The sequence below is a fragment of the Triticum aestivum genome, chromosome 1D, assembly GCF_018294505.1.
Source record: "Triticum aestivum cultivar Chinese Spring chromosome 1D, IWGSC CS RefSeq v2.1, whole genome shotgun sequence".
NCBI classification, from domain to species: Eukaryota; Viridiplantae; Streptophyta; class Magnoliopsida; order Poales; family Poaceae; genus Triticum; species Triticum aestivum.
In genome coordinates this window covers 260,650,148-260,675,985 of record NC_057796.1, presented here as the reverse complement: position 1 = coordinate 260,675,985, position 25,838 = coordinate 260,650,148, and the positions used below count along the sequence as shown (strand labels likewise).

At 43.6% G+C, this 25,838-nt stretch overlaps 1 protein-coding gene across 1 annotated transcript; it reads right to left on the bottom strand.

Moving 5' to 3' along the window:
- Positions 1-19,359: 19,359 nt before the first annotated feature.
- Positions 19,360-24,242, bottom strand: LOC123181360 (mitochondrial inner membrane protein OXA1-like). Its single transcript, XM_044593618.1, has 9 exons — positions 23,734-24,242; positions 23,552-23,633; positions 22,960-23,004; positions 22,777-22,835; positions 21,569-21,635; positions 21,316-21,447; positions 20,760-20,879; positions 19,917-19,971; positions 19,360-19,826 (listed from the first exon to the last, which is right to left on the bottom strand). The coding sequence occupies exons 1-9, from the start codon at positions 24,171-24,173 to the stop codon at positions 19,609-19,611; spliced, it is 1,218 nt and encodes a 405-aa protein (XP_044449553.1). The 5' UTR covers positions 24,174-24,242; the 3' UTR covers positions 19,360-19,608.
- Positions 24,243-25,838: the final 1,596 nt, after the last annotated feature.

Here is a 25,838-nt window from a genome sequence, read left to right as displayed (position 1 = left end):
CACTTTGTGTGCTACCAAACGTCACAACGTAACTGGGTGATTATAAAGGTGCTCTACAGGTGTCTCCGAAGGTACTTGTTGGGTTGGCGTATTTCGAGATTAGTATTTGTCACTCCGATTGTCGCAGAGGTATCTCTGGGCCCACTCGGTAATGCACATCACTTAAGCCTTGCAAGCATTGCAACTAATGAGTTAGTTGCGGGATGATGTATTACAGAACGAGTAAAGAGACTTGCCGGTAACGAGATTGAACTAGGTATTGGGATACCGACGATCGAATCTCGGGCAAGTAACATACCGATGACAAAGGGAACAACGTATGTTGTTATGCGGTCTGACCGATAAAGATCTTCGTAGAATATGTGGGAGCCAATATGAGCATCCAGGTTCCGCTATTGGTTATTGACCGGAGACGTGTCTCGGTCATGTCTACATAGTTCTCGAACCCGTAGGGTCCGCACGCTTAAAGGTTCGATGACAGTTATATTATGAGTGTATGAGTTTTGATGTACCGAAGGTTGTTCGGAGTCCCGGATGTGATCACGGACATGACGAGGAGTCTCGAAATGGTCGAGACATGAAGATTGATATATTGGAAGCCTATATTTGGATATCGGAAGTGTTCCGGGTGAAATCGGAATTTTACCGGAACCCCCCGGGGGGTTAATGGGCCATAGTGGGCCTTAGTGGAGAAGAGGAGAGGCGGCCAGGGCAAGGGCCGCGCGCCCCTCCCCCTAGTCCGAATAGGACAAGGAGAGGGGGCGGCACCCCCCTTTCCTTCTTCTCCTCCACTTCTTTCCCCCCTTCTCCTATTCCAACAAGGAAGGGAGGGAGTCCTACTCCTGGTGGGAGTAGGACTCCTGGCGCGCATCCTCCTGGCCGGCCGCACCTCCCCCCTTGCTCCTTTATATACGGGGGCAGGGGGGCACCCTAGAGACACAACAATTGATTTGATCTTTTAGCTGTGTGTGGTGCCCCCCTCCACCATAGTCCACCTCGATAATACTGTAGCGGTGCATAGGCGAAGCCCTGCGTCGGTAGAACATCATCATCATCACCACGCCGTCGTGCTGACGAAACTCTCCCTCAACACTCGGCTGGATCGGAGTTCGAGGGACGTCATCCGGCTGAACGTGTGCTGAACTCGGAGGTGTCGTGCGTTCGGTACTTGATCGATCGGATCATGAAGACGTACGACTACATCAACCGTGTTGTGCTAACGCTTCCGCTTTCGGTCTATGAGGGTACGTGGACAACACTCTCCCCTCTCATTACTATGCATCACCATGATCTTGCGTGTGCATAGGATTTTTTTTGAAATTACTACGTTCCCCAAAAGTGGCATCCGAGTCTGGTTTTATGCGTAGATGTCATATGCACGAGTAGAACACAAGTGAGTTGTGGGCGATATAAGTCATACTGCTTGCCAGCATGTCATACTTTGGTTCGGCGGTATTGTTGGATGAAGTGGCCCAGACCGACATTACGCGTACGCTTACGCCAGACTGGTTCTACCGACGTGCTTTGCACACAGGTGGCTGGCGGGTGTCAGTTTCTCCAACTTTAGTTGAACCGAGTGTGGCTACGCCCGGTCCTTGCGAAGGTTAAAACAACACCAACTTGACAAACTATCATTGTGGTTTTGATGCATAGGTAAGAACGGTTCTTGCTAAGCCCAGTAGCAGCCACGTAAAACTTGCAACAACAAAGTAGAGGACGTCTAACTTGTTTTTGCAGGGCATGTTGTGATGTGATATGGTCAAGACATGATGCTAAATTTTATTGTATGAGATGATCATGTTTTGTAACCGAGTTATCGGCAACTGGCAGGAGCCATATGGTTGTCGCTTTATTGTATGCAATGCAATCGCCCTGTAATGCTTTACTTTATCACTAAGCGGTAGCGATAGTCGTAGAAGCATAAGATTGGCGAGACGACAACGATGCTATGATGGAGATCAAGGTGTCGCGCCGGTGACGATGGTGATCATGACGGTGCTTCGGAGATGGAGATCACAAGCACAAGATGATGATGGCCATATCATATCACTTATATTGATTGCATGTGATGTTTATCTTTTATGCATCTTATCTTGCTTTGATTGACGGTAGCATTATAAGATGATCTCTCACTAAATTTCAAGATAAAAGTGTTCTCCCTGAGTATGCACCGTTGCCAAAGTTCGTCGTGCCCAGACACCACGTGATGATCGGGTGTGATAAGCTCTACGTCCATCTACAACGGGTGCAAGCCAGTTTTGCACACGCAGAATACTCAGGTTAAACTTGACGAGCCTAGCATATGCAGATATGGCCTCGGAACACTGAGACCGAAAGGTCGAGCGTGAATCATATAGTAGATATGATCAACATAGTGATGTTCACCATTGAAAGCTACTCCATTTCACGTGATGATCGGTTATGGTTTAGTTGATTTGGATCACATGATCACTTAGAGGATTAGAGGGATGTCTATCTAAGTGGGAGTTCTTAAGTAATATGATTAATTGAACTTAAATTTATCATGAACTTAGTACCTGATAGTATCTTGCTTGTCTATGTTGATTGTAGATAGATGGCCCGTGCTGTTGTTCCGTTGAATTTTAATGCGTTCCTTGAGAAAGCAAAGTTGAAAGATGATGGTAGCAATTACACGGACTGGGTCCGTAACTTGAGGATTATCCTCATTGCTGCACAGAAGAATTACGACCTGGAAGCACTGCTAGGTGCCAAACCTGCTGCAGGAGCAACACCAGATGTTATGAACGTCTGGCAGATGACTACTTGATAGTTCAGTGTTCCATGCTTTACGGCTTAGAACCGGGACTTCAACGATGTTTTGAACGTCATGGAGCATATGAGATGTTCCAGGAGTTGAAGTTAATATTTCAAGCAAATGCCCGGATTGAGAGATATGAAGTCACCAATAAGTTCTACAGCTGCAAGATGGAGGAGAATAGTTCTGTCAGTGAGCATATACTCAAAATGTCTGGGTATAATAATCACTTGATTCAACTGGAAGTTAATCTTCCGGATGATAGCGTCATTGACAGAATTCTTCAATCACTGCCACCAAGCTACAAGAGCTTCGTGATGAACTATAACATGCAAGGGATGGATAAGACTATTCCCGAGCTCTTCGCAATGCTAAAGGCTGCGGAGATAGAAATCAAGAAGGAGCATCAAGTGTTGATGGTCAATAAGACCACCAGTTTTAAGAAAAAGGGCAAAGGGAAGAAGAAAGGGAACTTCAAGAAGAACAGCAAGCAAGTTGCTGCTCAAGAGAAGAAACCCAAGTCTGGACCTAAGCCTGAGACTGAGTGCTTCTACTGCAAACAGACTGGTCACTGGAAGCGGAACTGCCCCAAGTATTTGGCGGATAAGAAGGATGGCAAGGTGAACAAAGGTATATGTGATATACATGTTATTGATGTGTACCTTACTAGAGCTCGCAGTAGCACCTGGGTATTTGATACTGGTTCTGTTGCTAATATTTGCAACTCGAAACAGGGACTACGGATTAAGCGAACACTGGCCAAGGACGAGGTGACGATGCGCGTGGGAAACGGTTCCAAAGTCGATGTGATCGCCGTCGGCACGCTACCTCTACATCTACCTTCGGGATTAGTATTAGACCTAAATAATTGTTATTTGGTGCCAGCGTTGAGCATGAACATTATATCTGGATCTTGTTTGATGCGAGACGGTTATTCATTTAAATCAGAGAATAATGGTTGTTCTATTTATATGAGTAATATCTTTTATGGTCATGCACCCTTAAAGAGTGGTCTATTTTTGATGAATCTCGATAGTAGTGATACACATATTCATAATGTTGAAGCCAAAAGATGCAGAGTTGATAATGGTAGTGCAACTTATTTGTGGCACTGCCGTTTAGGTCATATCGGTGTAAAACGCATGAAGAAACTCCATACTGATGGACTTTTGGAACCACTTGATTATGAATCACTTGTACTTGCGAACCGTGCCTCATGGGCAAGATGACTGAAACGCCGTTCTCCGGTACTATGGAGAGAGCAACAGATTTGTTGGAAATCATACACATAGATGTATGTGGTCCGATGAATGTTGAGGCTCGCGGCGGGTATCGTTATTTTCTCACCTTCACAGATGATTTAAGCATATATGGGTATATCTACTTAATGAAACATAAGTCTGAAACATTTGAAAAGTTCAAAGAATTTCAGAGTGAAGTTGAAAATCATCGTAACAAGAAAATAAAGTTTCTACGATCTGATCATGGAGGAGAATATTTGAGTTACGAGTTTGGTCTACATTTGAAACAATGCGGAATAGTTTCGCAACTCATGCCACCCGGAACACCACAGCGTAATGGTGTGTCCGAACGTCGTAATCGTACTTTACTAGATATGGTGCGATCTATGATGTCTCTTACTGATTTACCGCTATCATTTTGGGGTTATGCTTTAGAGACGGCTGCATTCACGTTAAATAGGGCACCATCGAAATCCGTTGAGACGACGCCTTATGAACTGTGGTTTGGCAAGAAACCAAAGTTGTCGTTTCTTAAAGTTTGGGGCTGCGATGCTTATGTGAAAAAGCTTCAACCTGATAAGCTCGAACCCAAATCGGAGAAATGTGTCTTCATAGGATACCCAAAGGAGACTGTTGGGTACACCTTCTATCACAGATCCGAAGGCAAGACATTCGTTGCTAAGAATGGATCCTTTCTAGAGAAGGAGTTTCTCTCGAAAGAAGTGAGTGGGAGGAAAGTAGAACTTGATGAGGTAACTGTACCTGCTCCCTTATTGGAAAGTAGTTCATCACAGAAACCGGTTCCTGTGACGCCTACACCAATTAGTGAGGAAGTTAATGATGATGATCATGGAACTTCAGATCAAGTTGTTACTGAACCTCGTAGGTCAACCAGAGTAAGATCCGCACCAGAGTGGTACGGTAATCCTGTTCTGGAGGTTATGTTACTAGACCATGACGAACCTACGAACTATGAAGAAGCGATGGTGAGCCCAGATTCCGCAAAATGGCTTGAGGCCATGAAATCTGAGATGGGATCCATGTATGAGAACAAAGTGTGGACTTTGGTTGACTTGCCCGATGATCGGCAAGCCATTGAGAATAAATGGATCTTCAAGAAGAAGACTGACGCTGACGGTAATGTTACTGTCTATAAAGCTCGACTTGTTGCAAAAGGTTTTCGACAAGTTCAAGGGATTGACTACGATGAGACTTTCTCACCCGTAGCGATGCTTAAGTCTGTCCGAATCATGTTAGCAATTGCCGCATTTTATGATTATGAAATTTGGCAAATGGATGTCAAAACTGCATTCCTGAATGGATTTCTGGAAGAAGAGTTGTATATGATGCAACCAGAAGGTTTTGTCGATCCAAAGGGAGCTAACAAAGTGTGCAAGCTCCAGCGATCCATTTATGGACTGGTGCAAGCCTCTCGGAGTTGGAATAAACGCTTTGATAGTGTGATCAAAGCATTTGGTTTTGTACAGACTTTTGGAGAAGCCTGTATTTACAAGAAAGTGAGTGGGAGCTCTGTAGCATTTCTGATATTATATGTGGATGACATATTGTTGATTGGAAATGATATAGAATTTCTGGATAGCATAAAGGGATACTTGAATAAGAGTTTTTCAATGAAAGACCTCGGTGAAGCTGCTTATATATTGGGCATCAAGATCTATAGAGATAGATCAAGACGCTTAATTGGACTTTCACAAAGCACATACCTTGACAAAGTTTTGAAGAAGTTCAAAATGGATCAAGCAAAGAAAGGGTTCTTGCCTGTGTTACAAGGTGTGAAGTTGAGTAAGACTCAATGCCCGACCACTGCAGAAGATAGAGAGAAGATGAAAGATGTTCCCTATGCTTCAGCCATAGGCTCTATCATGTATGCAATGCTGTGTACCAGACCTGATGTGTGCCTTGCTATAAGTCTAGCAGGGAGGTACCAAAGTAATCCAGGAGTGGATCACTGGACAGCGGTCAAGAACATCCTGAAATACCTGAAAAGGACTAAGGATATGTTTCTCGTTTATGGAGGTGACAAAGAGCTAGTCGTAAATGGTTACGTCGATGCAAGCTTTGACACTGATCCAGACGATTCTAAATCGCAAATCGGATACGTGTTTACATTGAACGGTGGAGCTGTCAGTTGGTGCAGTTCTAAACAAAGTGTCGTGGCGGGATCTACGTGTGAAGCGGAGTACATAGCTGCTTCGGAAGCAGCAATGAAGGAGTCTGGATGAAGGAGTTCATATCCGATCTAGGTGTCATACCTAGTGCATCGGGTCCAATGAAAATCTTTTGTGACAATACTGGTGCAATTGCCTTGGCGAAGGAATCCAGATTTCACAAGAGAACCAAGCACATCAAGAGACGCTTCAATTCCATCCGGGATCTAGTCTAGGTGGGAGACATAGAAATTTGCAAGATACATACGGATCTGAATGTTGCAGACCCGTTGACTAAGCCTCTTCCACGAGCAAAACATGATCCGCACCAAGGCTCCATGGGTGTTAGAATCATTACTGTGTAATCTAGATTATTGACTCTAGTACAAGTGGGAGACTGAAGGAAATATGCCCTAGAGGCAATAATAAAGTTATTATTTATTTCCTTATATCATGATAAATGTTTATTATTCATGCTAGAATTGTATTAACTGGAAACATAATACTTGTGTGAATACATAGACAAATAGAGTGTCACTAGTATGCCTCTACTTGACTAGCTCGTTGATCAAAGATGGTTATGTTTCCTAGCCATTGACATGAGTTGTCATTTGATTAATGGGATCACATCATTAGGAGAATGATGTGATTGACTTGACCGATTCCGTTAGCTTAGCACTCGATCGTTTAGTATGTTGCTATTGCTTTCTTCAGGACTTATACATGTTCCTATGACTATGAGATTATGCAACTCCCGTTTACCGGAGGAACACTTTGTGTGCTATCAAACGTCACAACGTAACTGGGTGATTATAAAGGTGCTCTACAGGTGTCTCCGAATGTACTTGTTGGGTTGGCGTATTTCGAGATTAGGATTTGTCACTCCGATTGTCGGAGAGGTATCTCTGGGCCCACTCGGTAATGCACATCACTTAAGCCTTGCAAGCATTGCAACTAATGAGTTAGTTGCGGGATGATGTATTACAGAACGAGTAAAGAGACTTGCCGGTAACGAGATTGAACTAGGTATTGGGATACCGACGATCGAATCTCGGGCAAGTAACATACCGATGACAAAGGGAACAACGTATGTTGTTATGCGGTCTGACCGATAAAGATCTTCGTAGAATATGTGGGAGCCAATATGAGCATCCAGGTTCCGCTATTGGTTATTGACCGGAGACGTGTCTCGGTCATGTATACATAGTTCTCAAACCCGTAGGGTCCGCACGCTTAAAGTTTCGATGACAGTTATATTATGAGTTTATGAGTTTTGATGTACCGAAGGTTGTTCGGAGTCCCGGATGTGATCACGTACATGACGAGGAGTCTCGAAATGGTCGAGACATGAAGATTGATATATTGGAAGCCTATATTTGGATATCGGAAGTGTTCTGGGTGAAATCGGAATTTTACCGGAACCCCCCGGGGGGTTAATGGGCCATAGTGGGCCTTAGTGGAGAAGAGGAGAGGCGGCCAGGGCAAGGGCCGCGCGCCCCTCCCCCCTAGTCCGAATAGGACAAGGAGAGGGGGGCGGCGCCCCCCCCCCCCCTTTCCTTCTTCTCCTCCACTTCTTTCCCCCCCCCTTCTCCTATTCCAACAAGGAAGGGAGGGACCGGGAGTAGGACTCCTCCTGGCGCGCCTCCTCCTGGCCGGCCGCACCTCCTCCCTTGCTCTTCATATACGGGGGCAGGAGGGTACCCTAGAGACACAACAATTGATTTGATCTTTTAGCCGTGTGCGGTGCCCCCGTCCACCATAGTCCACCTCGATAATACTGTAGCGGTGCTTAGGCGAAGCCCTGCGTCGGTAGAACATCATCATCGTCACCACACCGCCGTGCTGACGAAACTCTCCCTCAACACTCGGCTGGATCGGAGTTCGAGGGACGTCATCGGGCTGAACTTGTGCTGAACTTGGAGGTGCCGTGCGTTCGGTACTTGATCGGTCGGATCGTGAAGACATACGACTACATCAACCGCGTTGTGCTAACGCTTCCGCTTTCGGTCTACGAGGGTACGTGGACAACACTCTCCCATCTCGTTGCTATGCATCACCATGATCTTGCGTGTGCGTAGGAATTTTTTTGAAATTACTATGTTCCCCAATAGGCTGTTCAGTCTGAAATCAATAATCTGAGTGATGATTTTGATCGCTACTATGCTGACTGGCTTGGAGCCAAAGTCAGATTCGTCAATATGACGAAGGGATTCACCTCCAATGTTGCTGCCCCAATGCAACATGAATCTCCTCAGCCTGAGGCATCTGCTCAGCCTACTGAAGAACATGCCAGCACCGCTGATGAAAATCAGGCTGCTGATGAAACTGCTAGTACCAGGGCTGATGACTGCATTCCAGCCGCTGATGAAACTGCCAGGGCAACTGCATCAGTTGTGCCTGAAGAAAATGAACCAATTTCCTCTGCTCCTCCTGCACCTACACCAAGTCCAATTCTTCCTTCTGCATCAGAAGCTAAGAAGATCAAGGCTGCAGAGTGTGCAGTAGTGAAGAAAAGGAAAGCATCAACTTCATCAGAATCTTCAGCTCCGAAGAAGATGAAGAAATTGACAAGCTCTTTTGAGAATCCTATTGATGTTGTTCCAGTCTCAAGCATGCCATCAAAGGAACTCGTTCCTTTTGGTGAAGACTATGAGATCCCAAGCGGATGCGATGAAGATGTTCCTTCTACTGCTTCTTCGGAGCAGTTGGACGAAGAAATTGAAGTGGATACAATCCCTTCAACCCAAGTTGTCTCATTGCCCATGCCTTAGTTCACAGCTGAAGAGGCAGGCGTTGAAGAATTAAGTGAAGAAGATGAGGATGTGGACATTGGGAGCACAACACCAGTGCTGAATGATGACTTTTGGGAAAGTCAGCACCCCAACTCTCCCATGTTCACTCCTCTACAATAAATTCCTCGGTCCCCAGTGCATACTGAAGTTCAAATGGGCTCTGACGAACCTCACTCCACTCCTTCCATTCCAAAAGAGATGCCAGCCACTAGTGCTGATGAAATTACTGCTGAAGAATTGAAGACCGAGGCTGCAACTGAAGAAGAAACTGAAATTCCTCAGCTTGTGGTTCCTGAGATTGCGATTCCTGAGGTTGTGATGCAATTGACTGACACTCCTCGGCCCAAGCCGAAGGATCCTTTCTCCAAGAAGCAAAACTTCAAGGCTGATGACTTCTTCCACGAGCATGTGTTCTTCACGGATTACAACCCATATGACTCTGCTCGTCTTAGAAGGAAGCGTTTCTGGACTGCCAGCCAAGCCAACTTCTATTCTTCGCTGCTCTTCAATAAGGACAAAGTCTTCGATCATGAGCATATTCCTCATGTGGACATGGAATCACTGCCTTGCTTCATGCCAGTCCTCAGCGTTCTTCACGATGCTGGACTGCTCAACTTATGCACTGACATTTGTGATTGGAATGAAGAGCTAATTCTTCAGTAATGCTGCACATCACAGGAAATGCTGAAGATGTGAACTCTTGGGTATTGGATTGGATGACAGAAAATACTCACTTCAAAGCACCGGCCTCTGAATTGCTTCATGCCCTGCCTGTCAATCCTACCCTTGAAGGTGCTCGATGTATATACCATGAACCTAAGCTTACAGATCACTACATGCAAGTGTTGATGAAGCCACTGAAGCCCGGTCAAGCCCCAAGGACCAAATTCCTCGTGAAGGAATTGTTGTATGTGCCACGGACTGTCTATTGCATTCTGACGAAGACATTGAGTCCAATCAAAGGCCACGACTCTAATGAAGAAGAGGTCGTTGGCGTCATGAAGAATCTGCTTTTCAACATCATTCATGGTGTTCCTGTCAACTACCATGATTTCTTCATGAGGACTCTGGCCAATGTTGCATTATCTCCATTTGAGTTGAAGCCTTACGCTCCCTGGATTATGAGATTCCTCAGATCAAGGTCTTCACTCAACTACAAGGCTGACACACTCAACCATGGCAGCTACTTGCCCCCCATTGAAGTCCTCAAACGGAAATTTTCCTCAGCTGATGAAAAGGGCAAGGCCACTGCTGTTATTGATGAAGGCATTCGTCCATTGGATGGTCAGTTCCGCAAAGCTGCATCTTATTCCACCAATGATGACTCTGCCGCCAATGCCTCAAAGCAAAATCCTCAAGGCACAGCTCCAAGGGTGATGGCTGATCGTGAGCTTCTCCTCAGTCTTCACCAGAAGGTCGATCACAACCACAAATGGGTTAAGCGCCAGTTTGGTTCAATTCTTCACAACATGACTGCTACACACAATGCAGTGAAGAAGAACCACTACTACCTCCATGAAGTTTTCAATCGCACCTGGGCTGTTCTATCTCATCTTTATGGCGAAGAAGATCTGAAGCAAATGGGTTTCAAGGAGGACTTTGACTGGTCTCATCCACCAGTGAAGAAATTGAAGAAAGTCAAAGTTCCCTCCTTGGTGGCCAGTTCATATTCTTCATCACCCGACACTAATGAACATGAAGATTTGGACGACACTGCGGCAGGCCCTACTACAACAACCGACCCCAACAACGTTGGCGCTCCTCCATCAACATGACATTCTTCAGGAGCGTTAGTCCTCACTTTTCGACCCTTTTGGTCATTCGATGATAAAGGGGGAGAAATTTGAGTTAGTATTCAAGCGGGTCTCTATATATGGGCGTTTTTTGCTAAGTTACAACTCTCATTCTATTGAAGACTTTGTTGGATCGAGTTGTAAACTTAAACCCGATGGTGGTCTGATACTTTTGTTGTGTTCTTCTGCATGCTTATTCCTCATATATGTTAATGCAAGCATGCTGAATTACATCAGTCACCATATTTCATCATGCATTTCAAATTCTTCATATTATATGTTAAATGCGTGTATGAATTACAAGATATAGGGGGAGATCTCCATGATTCTACTCTTCAAGTGTGCATTGCTTCAAAAGCAAATTACTCACTATGCACATCTTCAGGGGGAGTTCTTCTATATCTTGCAATCAAATTCCTCAATATCAGTATTTACACTTCATATGTTTTATCCCCGTTGAAAACTTAACCTATATTGTCATCAATCACCAAAAAGGGGGAGATTGTAAGTGCATCTAGTGCCCCTTAGTGATTTTGGTGTATTGAAGACTTATAGGTTAAGGGACTGATGCATTTGTGAGTGTACACATGTCTATAAGTCTATGAGGAGTTTGATATTTACAGAGAAAGTCGACCCCTAAAAATGAATGTCTTCGACTGAAGACTTTCTGAAGACTTTGAAAGTGAAGAAATTGGTGTGACCATGAAGACTTGATATTCATACGAGGAACATGAAGCGTGAAGACTTTTGTTTTCGTAGTTTCATTTTCTCTTTCTTGAGTCATAGGAAACATCGTACTGTTAAAGGGGGTCGAGGAAATACGAAGGAAAAATTTTCATGTGATGCTCATCTCAAAATCCTACACCTACCAATCCCTTCGAGTGAAGCCATTGGAAATCTCATACAGCTCAGTCAATTTCTTCAGTGACAGAGACGAAGTTCTTCAGGTCTCTGAGGAATTTGTTCTGATTGAGGAGTTAGGAATTCGCCAGTGCGGATTGCCCACAAGTGAGGAACATGATAGCCCTGAGGAATTTGAGCCTCACATTTCCGACCGTTGATGTGCTACGTGCCAGCTGTCCCAAATATCCTTCCACCTAACGGTCATATCATTGAAGGGCATTTATGTCTTATCATGTCGGGCTGCTCCCTAGGCTATAAATAGCCGCCCCCTACAACCACTAGCTGGTTGGCTGCTCCGAGAGAAACTGACACTTGTCATTTGAGAGCATCCCATCCTTCGAGGACTTTCTGCGAAATCATCAAGTGAGGAAAACCCAAACCCAAACACCTACAAACCCAAAGTGATTGAGCATCACTGAAGAGATTGATCCTGCGTGGATCCGACGCTTCTTACTTTTGAAGATTGTGCATCTTCCAGACGGTTAGGCGTCATGGTCTGAGCATCCAAGAGGAAATTGTGGATCGCCGAGTGACCGAGTTTGTGAAGGTTTGGAAGTCACCTGAAGACTTACCACGAGTGATTGGGCGAGGTCTGTGTGACCTTAGCTCAAGGAGAATACGGTGAGGATTGTGTGTTCGGGACTGTGTGTCCTCAGGTTTAAATACCTAGCCGTTCCAACCAGACGTACAACTGTCACATCAGTTGGAACTGGTCTACCAAATCATTGTCTTCACCAAGCCAACTGGTTCTATTTCCTCAACTCTTTCATTTCCTCATTACTGTGTTGTGACTTTGACTGAAGACTTTCTCAATTTCCTCAGTTCAATTTCTTCAGTCTGTTTATCTTCTGCCTGTTTATCCTGTGTTTACGCTTTCTGTACTCTGTGCTTGTTTTTCATTTCATCGTGATGACCATGCTTATGTTCTGTTATGTTTGCATCTGAGTACTTATTCCGCTACTAGTAGTTCTTCGCTTAGGAATTTCCTCACCCTGAAATTCCTGAGTGAAGAATTCATAAAAATCGCCTATTCACCCCCCCCCCCCTCTAGTCGATATAACGCACTTTCAGAGTGGCTTGACTTGGCACATGTCCATGCATGTAGTTGAATCAAAACCAACATAGCCTCTATGATATTTATGTTCATGGTGTTCATATCCTACTCATGCTAGTGTCCAATGTTACTTATGCATAATGCATGTTCATGATCGTTGTTGCTCTCTAGCTGGCCGCTTCTCAACCTATTTGCTAGCCTTCACCTGTACTAAGTGGGAATTCTGCTTGTGCATCAAAAACCTTGAAACCCAAGTTATTCCAGATGAGTCCACCATACCTACCTATATGCGGTATTACCCTGCCGTCCTAAGTAAATTTGCATGTGCCATCTCTAAAAACTTCAAATAAATATCCTTTTTGTGTGCATGGATCGTTCATGGAACGACAGGAGGTAGTCGATATCTTCTATGCTAAGCGGGTTATTCTTAGGTCGAGTGTTTATTCACTCGCCATCGCACGAGAAAAGGGTGGTAATAGGGATGCCCAGTCCCATACTGCAAAAAGAATTGATCTTTCAAATAATCAAACAAAAACTCCCAATGGAGTCATAACCTTTACTTTATCGCTTGGGAACTGCCACTAGCATGCTTAGCATGGAAGATATTGATAACTGATAGTCGTAAAGTAAACAAGAAGGGTGCATGTCTCAAAATATCATTTACCTATGTTTTAAAAACTTGAGCTTTGGCACCTCTGCAAATCACTGCTTCACTCTGCGAATGGACTTTCTATTTACTTTTATGTTGTGTCATCACCTTCTAAAATAAGCACCAAAACCTGAGAGCACTATTGCCATGCTGATGCACTGTGTGTAGCTAATGTTGGGTGCATCATGACTGGATCTTTTCTACCATGAATTACAATGTTTAGTCGCTGCTTGAACTTTAGAGGTGCTCTGCATTTATGCTTTGCGGTCTCAGAAAGGGCTAGCGAGATACCACTATTGTCATATTATATCATGGTTGTTTTGATAGCGTGTTGCTGTTTGAGATATCTTATTATTGCTCCCTAGCTGATTATATCATTGATATGAGCTAATATAATTTTTAAGAGCTATTGTCGGCATGGTTAGTTACAATGTTGGCTGAAAACCTGGGTGTTGTTTAAGTTTCTTTATGCAAACAAGAGCAAAAGAGTTCATAAAAGTTTTTCTTTTTCACTTTCAGTTTATCAACTTAATTGCTTGAGGACAAGCAAAGGTTTAAGCTTGGGGTAGTTGATACGTCTCCAACATATCTACTTTTCCTAACGCTTTTCCTCTTGTTTTGGACTCTAATTTGCATGATTTGAATGAAACTAACCCCGGACTGACGCTGTTTTCAGGAGAACTACCATGGTGTTGTTTTTGTGCATAAATAAAAGTTCTCGGAACGGAACGAAACTTTGCGAGGATTTTTTTATACCAATAAAGAGAATTTCTGGAGCCAAGAACCACCGGAGGGGGGCACCTGCGTGGGCACAACCCACCAGGGCGCCCCCCCCTCCAGGCGCGCCCAGGTGGGTTGTCCCCACATGGTGGCCCCGCAAACCCTGAAACCGACGCTATAAAATCCTATTTTTCCAGAAAAAATAAGGGAGAAAGAATTATCATGTTCCACAAGATGAAGCCGCCGTCACCTCCTGTTCTTCATCGGGTGGCCAGATCTGGAGTCCGTTTGGGGCTCCGGAGAGGGGGATCTTCGTTCTTCATCATCACCAACCCTTCTCCATCGCCAATTCCATGACGCTCCCCACCGGGAGTGAGTAATTCCTTCGTAGGCTCGCTGGTCGGTGAGGAGTTGGATGAGATTCATCATGTAATCAAGTTAGTTTTGTTAGGGCTTGATCCCTACTATCCACTATGTTCTGAGATTGATGTTGCTATGACTTTGCCATGCTTGCTGCTTGTCACTTTGGGCCCGGGTGCCATGATTTCGGATCTGAACCGTTTATGTTATCACCATTATATCCATGTTCTAGATCCGATCTTGCAAGTTATAGACACCTACTACGTGTTATGATCCGGCAACCCCGGAGTGACAATAGTGGGGACCACTCCCGGTGATGACCGTAGTTTGAGGAGTTCATGTATTCACCGTGTGTTAATGCTTTGTTCTGCTTCTCTATTAAAAGAAGGCCTTAATATCCCTTAGTTTCCAATTGGACCCCGCTGCCACGGGAGCGTATGACAAAAGATGGCATGCAAGTTCTTTCCATAAGCACGTATGACTATTTACGGAATACATGCCTACATTATATTTATGAACTGGAGCTAGTGTCGTATCGCCCTAGGTTATAACTGTCACATGATGAATATCATCCAACAAATTACCGATCCAATGCCTACGAATTTCTCTTATATTGTTCTTGCTAAGTTACTACTACTATCGTTACTGTTGCACTTGCTACAAAATTACTTCTACCACTATTACCATTACCATTGCTGCTGCTACTATTATCAAAACTATCATACTACTTTGCTACTGATCACTTTGTTGCAGATAATTAATCTCCAGGTGTGGTTGAATTGACAACTCAACTGCTAGTACTTACAAATATTCTTTGGCTCCCCTTGTGTCGAATCTATAAATTTGGGTTGAATACTCTACCCTCGAAAACTATTGCGATCCCCTATACTTGTGGGTTATCAGTCGCTCATTGCTTGTTGTTCTTGATGCAAAGCTCGTTGTGCACCAAAGAGGTGGTTCTTGGTGACGTAGTTGTTCGGGTCGTCGTCTTGCATGATGAAGAGTGGGTTGGTAGAAGAACTTGGCCTATCCATCATTCCAAGCAAATATGTGAGTGGGAGAAAGAGAAGAACTTATACCAAATGTACCTTGACCGATGTTGAAGTTGGATCAATGACCACTCAAATGTGTAACAAGGAAATAGCACAATTCGTACCAATTCTTGTCGGTTCTCACACCTACACAAGTAAAAGCTTATGGTGGAGCTCGGTTAGGATGGTGGCACAAATTTTATGCAATTTCTAGTGAGACTCAATAATGTTGGAAAAGATTCACAAATTTGCAAATGCAACAAGTAGACCAAGCAAGTAGTATTACACGGAAACACACGCACGAATAGATAAATGGGGCCGTGCAACCGAAAATGAGCGAAAAATGTGGAAACCACGAAAAATGCTCTTGTTACACAACGCTAGAGAGACGCTAGCACGATTGCACTATAGGCGGATACGAGATTTGTGCACAACCTACAAAGCAAAAATGCAACGACTTCTATCCCAAGTATGCTATATGTATGGTGTTCCGATGATATGATCCAAGATGATCGAGTATGACAATCTTAATGTTGTATGATGCTATTGTTCTTGCTTAAAAGCTCTTTGCTTATCTTTCCCTTATGCTTAAAAGCTTGGTTGGCTCTTTCTCTTTTGAGATTTTTTCTCATGCAAAACTTCACGAACCAAGATAGCTATTGTGTATATGCGATGACAACCTTGTGACACAAAGGATGATACCAAGATATGTACCAAGATGATATGGTATGTATGCTATGGGAAGTATGATCATTAATGTGCACAAGTAACGTTGCTGGCAATACTCAAAGGCTAGTCTTGATGGGTAAGTTATGCAAAATGGGCTATGGGGTTATCAATGCAATGGCAAGGATGTAGAATGATGATATACCATGATACCGAGATGATATGGAGGTTACCGTCGAGTGTTACTCATTTGTAAGCAAGGATGGGTGACGGTGAAGTGGTCGGTGTCGAGTCCTTGGCGAAGATGAGCGGCGGTGATGTCGATGTCGAACCATTCCTAGTTAGCCGAAACACCCTAGGAAACGATGAACCACAACTCAAATTCTCAAAGAACAAAACATGCCAAAATTGTTGGAGTGTGTAGCGAGTAAGCAATGGTGGTTGCGGAAAGCAGTGGTGGTTGGGTAGGTTGAAGTATTGGGGTGTACGTATGGAAGGTGGTGTTGGAGTGCGTATGCGGAAGTGGAAGTGGAACGGTGAAGGTGACCGAACTGAAAATGTTCAGTTTCGTCACGGATCGTCGGACGACCGGTACTCGTCGGACGTCCGGTGCCTGGGCGATTTTGGGCATAGGAAGAACTTCTAGGGTTCGAGGTGGGGAGGCAAAATTGGGGTAAAGTTGGGCGATTTGTGGATGAAAAATGTGGAGATGGTGGGGAAAAGCTAGATCCACTCGTAGCAAAGCAAATCCATGGATCAAATCCAACAAAACTTCATCACACCAACAAATCGCAAAAAAATTGGGGCTATTTTTGTGGGGAATTTTCGAATTTGGGGAAGAACACAACAAAACAAGGCTAGAAAACAAGGGTAGGGGCTCCAAATTCGTGATCAACCTAGGCTCATGATACCAAGATGATGTAGGGTGGAAACCCTAGGGCCGATCTTTCATGAAATGGAGGGGATCCTACGAAGAACACGAGGGGTAACACGAGGGAATTCACGAGGGGAAACGAGAGAAATCACTCAAACCAACAAGAACGATCACACATGCGCTAGATCCTCAAAACACAAAACGATACACGATCCACGATCAACAAGGGACGATACAAGTAGCAAGTTCTTCTCCGTGAGGTCTTGAAGGGTCTTCCCGTTAGGGGTCTTGAATCCGCTTGGGGGATCTTCTCCGAAGAGGTCGTGGACTCCAATGGAGAAGTAACGAAGTGGATGAGCAAAGCTCTATCTCTAAATGAGCTAAACCTATGCTAAACCCTAAAGAGGACGGTGGGGGAGTATTTATAGTCTATCTGGATGAAGGGGTACATGGGCCTCGGCCCAACTCACAGTCAACTCGCAGGCGTCAGACGTCCGACTGTTACCGGTCGTCCGGTGACTCGCGGGGGCTCGGTCGTCCGATACGTGTCGGACTTCCGATGTTTTGGTACTGATGTGCTTTGGTCGGACGTCCGGTCGGCGTCGGTAGTTTGGAGATCTCCATACTTCCGTTGTTTTGGTGCTGTGATGGTGGTGCCGGTCGTCCGGGCGCTTGAGGTGTCGGGCGTCCGGTCGCTATCGGCCATCCGGCCGCTGGAGCGTGCGCAGGCTGGGGCTTGGCTGGTCGGCTGGTGCCTCCAGGTGTCGGACGTCCAACGTGCCTCGGTTGTTCGGTGGCTGTAGTTTTTCTGGCAGCTCTTCTTCTTGTCCTTGGAACTTGGTGTCCACGTCGTCTTGTCCGTTGGAGATATCTGTCCCCTGGCTTCCCTCCAAGTACCTGACACACATAGTATTTTCGCTTGAGGTAGTAGCCATGTCTCATAGGTGGAAAGTGGTAGTTCGGATAGGAGCGAGTTCACCTTAGTTTCGATAGCCCTTGCTCGAGCTCTTGTCATTGGTCCAAGTGGTGTCGTGGGAGACGAAGGTAGGTCCATGGGGATGACCGTAGGATGCTCCGCATCAGAAGGGCTTATCTGCAAATATGAAAAGAGGTGTGGGTATCTTTTTACAAAATTGCCATAGTTTGCTTTCTATCCGTCAGATATAGATCGGACGGTCTATATTGCAAGATGGCAGGCACACCATCATCACCAACTCGGTTTTTTATAAGAGTAGAGAGAATTTGAATCTCGTTAAAATAATACATAATCTACCACACCTTCGATCCTGTGGAAGAAATCCACCAAAACTCTGGTGATTTTGATAATGAAATCATACCATTACATCGACAAGAAAAAACACATAATATCATTAAAAAAACAAATAATATGAACAAAATTTAGTGTTATAATATACGGGTTTGTTAGCTTTTATCTAGAAGGGTGTTAACTATATCTCGAATCCTATATTATTCTTGAAAAGTCTATCCCAATTTTCAAAATAGAAAGTGTCTATCTCAACGTCCCCACATGCATTTAAGTCTTCTCTCCCACTAAGTCATGCATTTTAGTCTATACCACATAAACAAGCCATGTATTTAACTTATAAGTTATAATTATTTTTGCATTACTCTATGCATGTAGCACTGCCACATCATACATGCATGTTAGTCATCCTTCACATTTTTGTTCGAAATGGCATTTTTAACTGTAATTTAAAAAAAAATCTAGACATATTTTTTATTGATTTTCAAGATTATATTTTGTTTTCATTAGATTTAATTATTCTTAGCAACTATTTATACATTTCTTTAACAAAGTTTCCGCAGCAACGGGCAAAGCATCATCTAGTTTACATGAAGATTCGTGGAGATGTTTCCTTTTTGTTTGATTACTTTATGTTGTTTTTTCGACGTCACACACAATTACAGCATGCTCATCGACGTGTAATTATAGCACGCCCGCCGGCCATGCGCAACTACAACATCCCACTTCAGCCGAGCGCAACTACAATTGCAAGCACGCCAGCCGGCTATTGCGCAAACGTATGCTCACTAGGAGTTACTACACACAACTGCATGGCAACTATATTTACGTATTTTCTAGAGAGAGAAAATACAATAAAGAGGGTGGAGAAACAAAAGGAGGAAAAATAAGTGAAAGGAATAAAAAATCCTATCATGTGCCATCTATGGTGAGATCTACTTAAACCTCATCTAAACGAAAGGACCCTATAGAATAAGGACATACTATGACAGATCTTCATTTGATATCAGGCAAGTTTCTTCACAAAAACGCAATAAATTTGCTCTTCGAAGACCAAGCCATCAGTGCTTAAGAAAAATGAAGCTTCTGCTCCCAATTTCTTTTCAGCCATCATGTTCGAGCTAACAAACTAAAGATACGATAAGCTAAATCACGTCAGTGTGCTACCTACTCATCTGCAGTAGCAGCCAGCCACTCTAATCCTGGATGGCAGCATAGCTATCAGACTCAGATACAAAGCACAAGACGGCAGTTCGTTAGGAGATTGTCGTCACAGCAAGTGGACATACTGCGATATAAGTCGGGATTATACCAAATTTAACCGTCTTTGGTCGATGTCTTGTCAGACTCGTCTCTGTGAACGCTGGCATCAGAAGATTTCTTTGTCTCTGGAGAAACTGGTTCTTCCTCTTCTTTGACAGGAGGCGGGGAATCTTCAGCAGTCGGGCCCTTCTGTCCATCGGAAGAGGAACATTCTTGTTTTAGTAGAAAGGGGCCACCGTATAGTACTTTCTGCACATCTGGATGCTTAAGAACTGCAAGCAATGAAAGACGTGTATTGTCAAGCGTAATGGAAATAAGACCAAACTCAATTGCAAGGTACAGGAGCCTGTGACAGGGCTCACCTATCTTTCCTGCAAGAGTCAGACCGCTCCAGGCGACCAAGGAACAAGAAATCGCCTGGACAGGACATAAATTTGGAGATGATTTGACATCAGAAAGTAGGGCAGTATCAGCATGTTTACAACCTTAAATAGACTTGCTTGAATACTCCCTCCGTTTTTATTTACTCCGCATATTAGAGTTGACTGAAGTCAAACTTTCTAAAGTTTGAGCAAGTTTATAGAAAAGAATATAAATATTTACCATAACAAATCTATATGATGTGGAAGTACATTCAATAATGAATCCAAATGTATTGATTTGTTATTGTATATGTTAATATTTTTGTCTATAAAATTTTGTCAAAGTTTACGAAGCTTGACTTTGACCAAAGCTAATATGCGGAGTAAATAAAAACAGAGGGAGTACTTAGTAGTTGGATTTAATCTTTTGGCCTTTATAAATGACAGTAACCATTATGCAGTATTTAAGAAAGAGCTCACGGAGACATGGTAATAAACCTACTGTCTCAATGCATTGAAGAAAACAAAAATTAAGCTGGTTACAATTTTTTAGCTCTTATTTGAAATGGGAGGGGTGGGGGGCTAAATACCTTCTTATTTTGAGGGTGTTCAGGCTAAATTCAACAAACAAACAACAACAACAAAGCCTTTAGTCCCAACAAGTTGGGGTAGGCTAGAGCTGAAACCCATAAGATCTCGCAACCAACTCATGATTCTGGCACATGGATAGCTAGCTTCCACGCACCCCTGTCCATGGCTAGTTCTTTGGTTCATGCTAAATTCAACAATGTAAAATTATTCAATAACAAAAAGCTCTAAGCATGAGCAAATCCCCCACTCTACCTGAGGAAGGGTAGCTGTCCACAGCATAGGCAGAAGAGATGTTGCTCTCACAACCTGCCTTATATTATCTTCCATCTTGCGAGAGCGTTCTGTACGTTTTGCTGCAACACCATAGTTGACCTAAAAGCCAAAAACTCATATTAGTCATCCCTCCATCCATTTGGAAAGGTAAGACGTCCACACTTCCCAGTGCTTATCTTTGACCAACAATTAGTGAAATTTATGTGGTTTCTGTGATAAAAAAATTGAGTTTGCTAGGTGGGATTTTAATACAAATCCAACAACATCAATTTGTATCAAATAATGCACATTGTTTAACTAAATATCGGAATCCTGAAAAGCGTGGCCAGCACTGGCCAGTTGCCACCTTACATTTCTCAATAAAGAGTAACACTTAAGAAAACAAATTAATCTCATGGAAACAGTGTACAGTGGGAGCACAGACAAACTAAACAAAATCTAAAGGAAAAATAGTTGAAGGATGCACTAAATGGCATCTCGAACTTTGTAGCACAAGAACAAACATACATTTAGATAAGAAGAACTGTACACCTACCTCAAAGCGAAGCATGATGAACAGTGATGTTATCATGGGAAAGATGCAAAGAGCATCAGGGGTCGTCAGATCAGTAAACCATAAAGCTCCACCCCCTTTTAAAGATGGAACTTTCTCAACCATGTTTGATATCTAGAAGCATGACAGAAAATTGAAATAACAAGAAGTCTGTGAAAATGGAAACAAGAAGGTGGTTGTGGCGGTGCATAAAAAATTGGCTAAACAGATGGTTTAGCATGTGAAATCAACTTACAGCAATGTAAAGAGTTATAAAGGTATATGGTGTCACAATGATGTGAAGAGTTGGCAGAAAACCAAGCCTGTGTGAACAAGAGTGAGTATTTAGAATTTAGAGAAATCCATGCAAGGTCCCTAAAACAACAAGTAGGAGCAAAAGAAGTTGGATGTTGTTTATGGCATGCGGTTAAATTTGTCAGTCAAAAGGAATTTTGATCAACGCAATAAGGAGCACAGAAGTCAGAAGCAACAATTTGGAAGGGAAAGGCCAAATAAGCTACACAGCAAGATGAATTATTATTATATTGGCTAGACCCAGGCACTCACACCACGGCACCATAGTATTATGAAGGCAAAGTAGGAAGTTTGCACATGCACTCTAATTTCACAGTAAACAAGCAAATATTAAAGGAAATTATTTTCGTTGAACTGTCCAGCAAAAGTGACCCGATTGGCTGAAGGAGGTATGGGGTATGGACATTATACAGCTTCCAAAGTGTTTGACTGGAACAACACTCTTTTTATGTTTGAAATTGCAAATGCAAGAACACAAATAAAAAGGGCCTAACTAAATTTCCACGTTCATACATCCAACTTCAACACTAGAAATGATTTTCAGTCCCATGGAGCCATGGCTCCACACTTTGTTGTAGTTAAATGCATTTATGTCTGCCTGGGGACGTATATATATATATATATATATATATATATATATATATATCAATCTACAGGGAGCCGACAGTAATTGGACAGGATTAGTGCGGTTTTCTTGATATATTGTGCTGCACAGTGCACAGCCCCCATCAAAGACAAGTTCTACTACTCCCTCAGATCCATATTAATTGACGCACACCTAGTATAACTTTGTACTAAGTTGTACTAAGTGTGCGTCAATTAATATGGATCAGAGGGAGTAGATTTTTCTTACACTGGGTTGTCTGCTAGGCCAAAATCATTTCATGTCTCGGATGAAACAATCTAAGATCTTTTTCCTATTGAATAACTTTTAAGCAGATATGTGTCATGATTGAACACTGGAAAGAAAGAAGATAGGGGAACCACAAAACTTCCTTTTCTCTCTTTCATGTTAACACTAAACATCACACACGTCTCTTCTTTCATCCATCAAGAACTATGTAACATTTAACGGTATTTACTCAGAAAGAAAACATTAGCGCCCGCAATAATGTCACAATACAAGCACAAGTAAAGCATTTTACATACTTTCTGACCATAGGATCTGCTGCATCTGCAAGTTCTTGTATTGATTTCTCACCCTTAGTCTGCAGGAAATGATTGCGTACAGTCAAATTTCTTGACAATAAAATATGCGGCTTGCACAGTGCAATAGGAGTAGTACAAAATATAATAGTGTTTCGCTTCCCTTATTGCAGGGATCTTACATACATTCTTTACCCACTTGATGTATTGTTCAAGGTCCTGACGCATACCCTATATAAGTTTGAAGCATTAAAGAAAGTAGGGTTAAGCCTGTGATCAAAACAAAGTTCTTCAAAGTAAAATATGACAATTAAATTTTATTTCAGTTGGCTCTGTAGTTAGTTAGGCACTTTTGCGATGCATGGGAATTCTGCAAGAACTTCATACGGAACAATTGAATCCTACAGGATACTGGAGAGGTTCTCACATTTCCTAACACACATTTTACTCAGGGGGATTGCATTCATAACACACATTTACTACAAATTCCCCATATGTGAGTTTTGGGTCTACAAAAAGATGGCTGATTAAAATTGTTGCTTGGTGGTGGGATTAACCCCGAGCAAAGAATCTTAACTTTGCATGCAGAAATTTGGTTTACTTCTCATGACCAAAAGATGGGATAAAATCTGACCTGTGACTAATTGGGCACAAGCAACTTCTGGCTACACAAGATACGAGCCTACTTACTTATAGCGCTCAGTATAAGCAAGTGTTCTAACATGCATAATAAAGTAAAACCAAAGGGAGGAACAATGGTAAATACTTAAGATCTTACATATAGTCGTTTATTGACAAGCGTCGAAATTGTGAACATCCCACAGCGTAGCAGCACTGTGGAGAGAGCAATAGAAATCCACCTGCAGTGAAAACAATACACAAGGAACATGATGCACACCGGAAACAAAATTCTGAAGACACGGTAAAGGGCTCAAATTCCTCAAACCCCTAAACCCTGACCAGTTCAGACCGGTGAAGGAATGGACCGCGTCGATGAGATGCTGCACCGCCGCGACGGCCATTGATGAGTCCTCTGCGGCCCATGCCACCTCGCCGGGGAAGCTCGCTGGGGCAGCCGCGGACGCTGCGGAATGGGCGGCATCGGCAAGGGTGTCAGAGAAACCGGTGTCGCGGGAGGAGGAGAAGCTGCGGCGTGATGGCCCGGGGAGGAGGTGAAGACCGAATGGGGGGAAGCTTAGGGTTTGGGATGTCCCGCGAGGGGCGAGCGCGAAGTGAAACGGTCGTGGTGCGGGTGGGGGTGGAAGGGGTGAGGGTTTTCGAGGATCGCCGGTGGAGTTGGATGGAAGCAGTTGGGGGAGTGACCGATGGAGGCGGCGGGCGAGGGGGCCGGAGAGGCCACGGGATGCGAGGCTTCTGCGCGCGGCCGCGGCCAACGCCATTGCTGCTCGCAGCGCGGTACGCCCGAAAGAGAAGGGTGTAGTTCCCCTTTTTTGGGGAACTATTGTTATTTGCCAGTGGGTTTGCAACATATGTGTTCGGTAGTTTGCCTCGTTTTTTTCTCCTTAAAATCTGTGATTTAACTGGGGTGTTGTTCAAGGTATGAAAATACCAAGACCTTACGAACCGTCGAAATTATCCACGTGCACGCCGGATCCCACTGGCGTGATACATGAGCAAACGCAATTGACGAGTGTCGTAAGCGTGGACGCAAGCTCTGCTGCAAGGGGCATGATGCTGGAGCAATGTAGTCGAGAAGTTGTCGACGGGCATGAACCTTAACCGGGAGCTCCGGCACAGATACATCGATACGATTTGAAAGTGAGAAGGTATCTTGCATCATCGAAGAGCAAAGATCGACCGAGACTGCACGCTCGTCGCAACAAAACAATCGACATTGGAGGGAATTGAGCAGGAGTCGATGTCGAGGCACCACATGATGGGCAGGGGATGTGGACATATGGCAGCGCAACCTCATTTATCACTGTAGCTTAGGACGAGGGTGATAGATCCCTTTTATATAGGGTTTTTTCGAGAGTACTTTGCTTGTTTAACCCTGGCATGTGTCGGTTTTTGTCATTCACTAATCGATACATCGAAAATAAAGAAACATTGTATCTTGCTTGATTGAGAAGGAAATTGGTAACTTTCCCTTTCGAGATAATTGGATCTGGCGTCAAAATAAGAGAAGACGACGCGCGGTATGAGCGCGGCCACTCGTACCAGCCATTGGAGCCTTCCTCTCAACTACACAGGCAACTTTCGTAATCGAGCGAGAGGCCTCAGATCAACAGGCTAGATAGAACCATCGACCATAGGAGAGGGAGAGAGATTCAGGGAGAATTACTTCACTTGGATCCGTTCAGGGTCCCTCTGAATCACGATTCTCTATCGGCAACATAGCCATTTAAGAGAAATGTCCAACTTGTAAGGCCATGTTTGTAAACTACGTTTGTACTTTGGTAAATAGATCGTGATGTGTTTAATCATTTATCTTGTTGTGACAAACTATGGTAATATCGATATGGCCCCTTTCATTTGATCTCTATGTTCAGTTGTTACTCTTCTCTCATGCGCAATTAATTCTCCTGGGTGTGAGAGATGTTAGGGATTAGTAAGACTCGTTTGTGCCTAATCTTTTTTATGTATTTGTGAGATTACTTTGATGATTGGTTGTCAAGATGATTATTTGTGGCGTATGTAATGCTTGTTGTCCAATTTATGAGCCTAGACAATGTCGAAAAACCTTCATAGGCAAGCACTTATCATCTAGTAAATATGTTACCTCTAGGTGACATGTGTTTGTATCAATGAGAAGCGAAGACAATATGAGGAGCACGAGAAGCCATGATGTATAAAGCACTGGTCCCGTCTAACAACCATAATTACCGAGCCAATCGTTGTTGACGGTAACAGGGGGCATGACAATAGAGTCAAACAATCCCAACATGATGAGTCTGGCTATTCAAGGGTGACTCGACTACCGAACACAAATATAAAGGGCAACATCACAATACTATGCAACTTCACGTTATTGTTGCACACGACACATTTTCAATTCAACATGAACTGAAGCTTTTCGCGCCTAACCTCTTCATTGCAAAAAA

Excerpts from the sequence above, each read along its gene's own strand:
- LOC123181360 (XM_044593618.1), bottom strand. The coding sequence starts at position 24,173 with ATGGCGTTGGCCGCGGCCGCGCGCAGAAGCCTCGCATCCCGTGGCCTC. Across the intron at positions 23,005-23,551 it reads TTGTCAATAAACGACTATAT|GGTATGCGTCAGGACCTTGA; the intron begins GTAAGATCTTAA and ends AAACTTATATAG. Across the intron at positions 19,972-20,759 it reads GGACAGCTACCCTTCCTCAG|GCGATTTCTTGTTCCTTGGT; the intron begins GTAGAGTGGGGG and ends TGTCCTGTCCAG.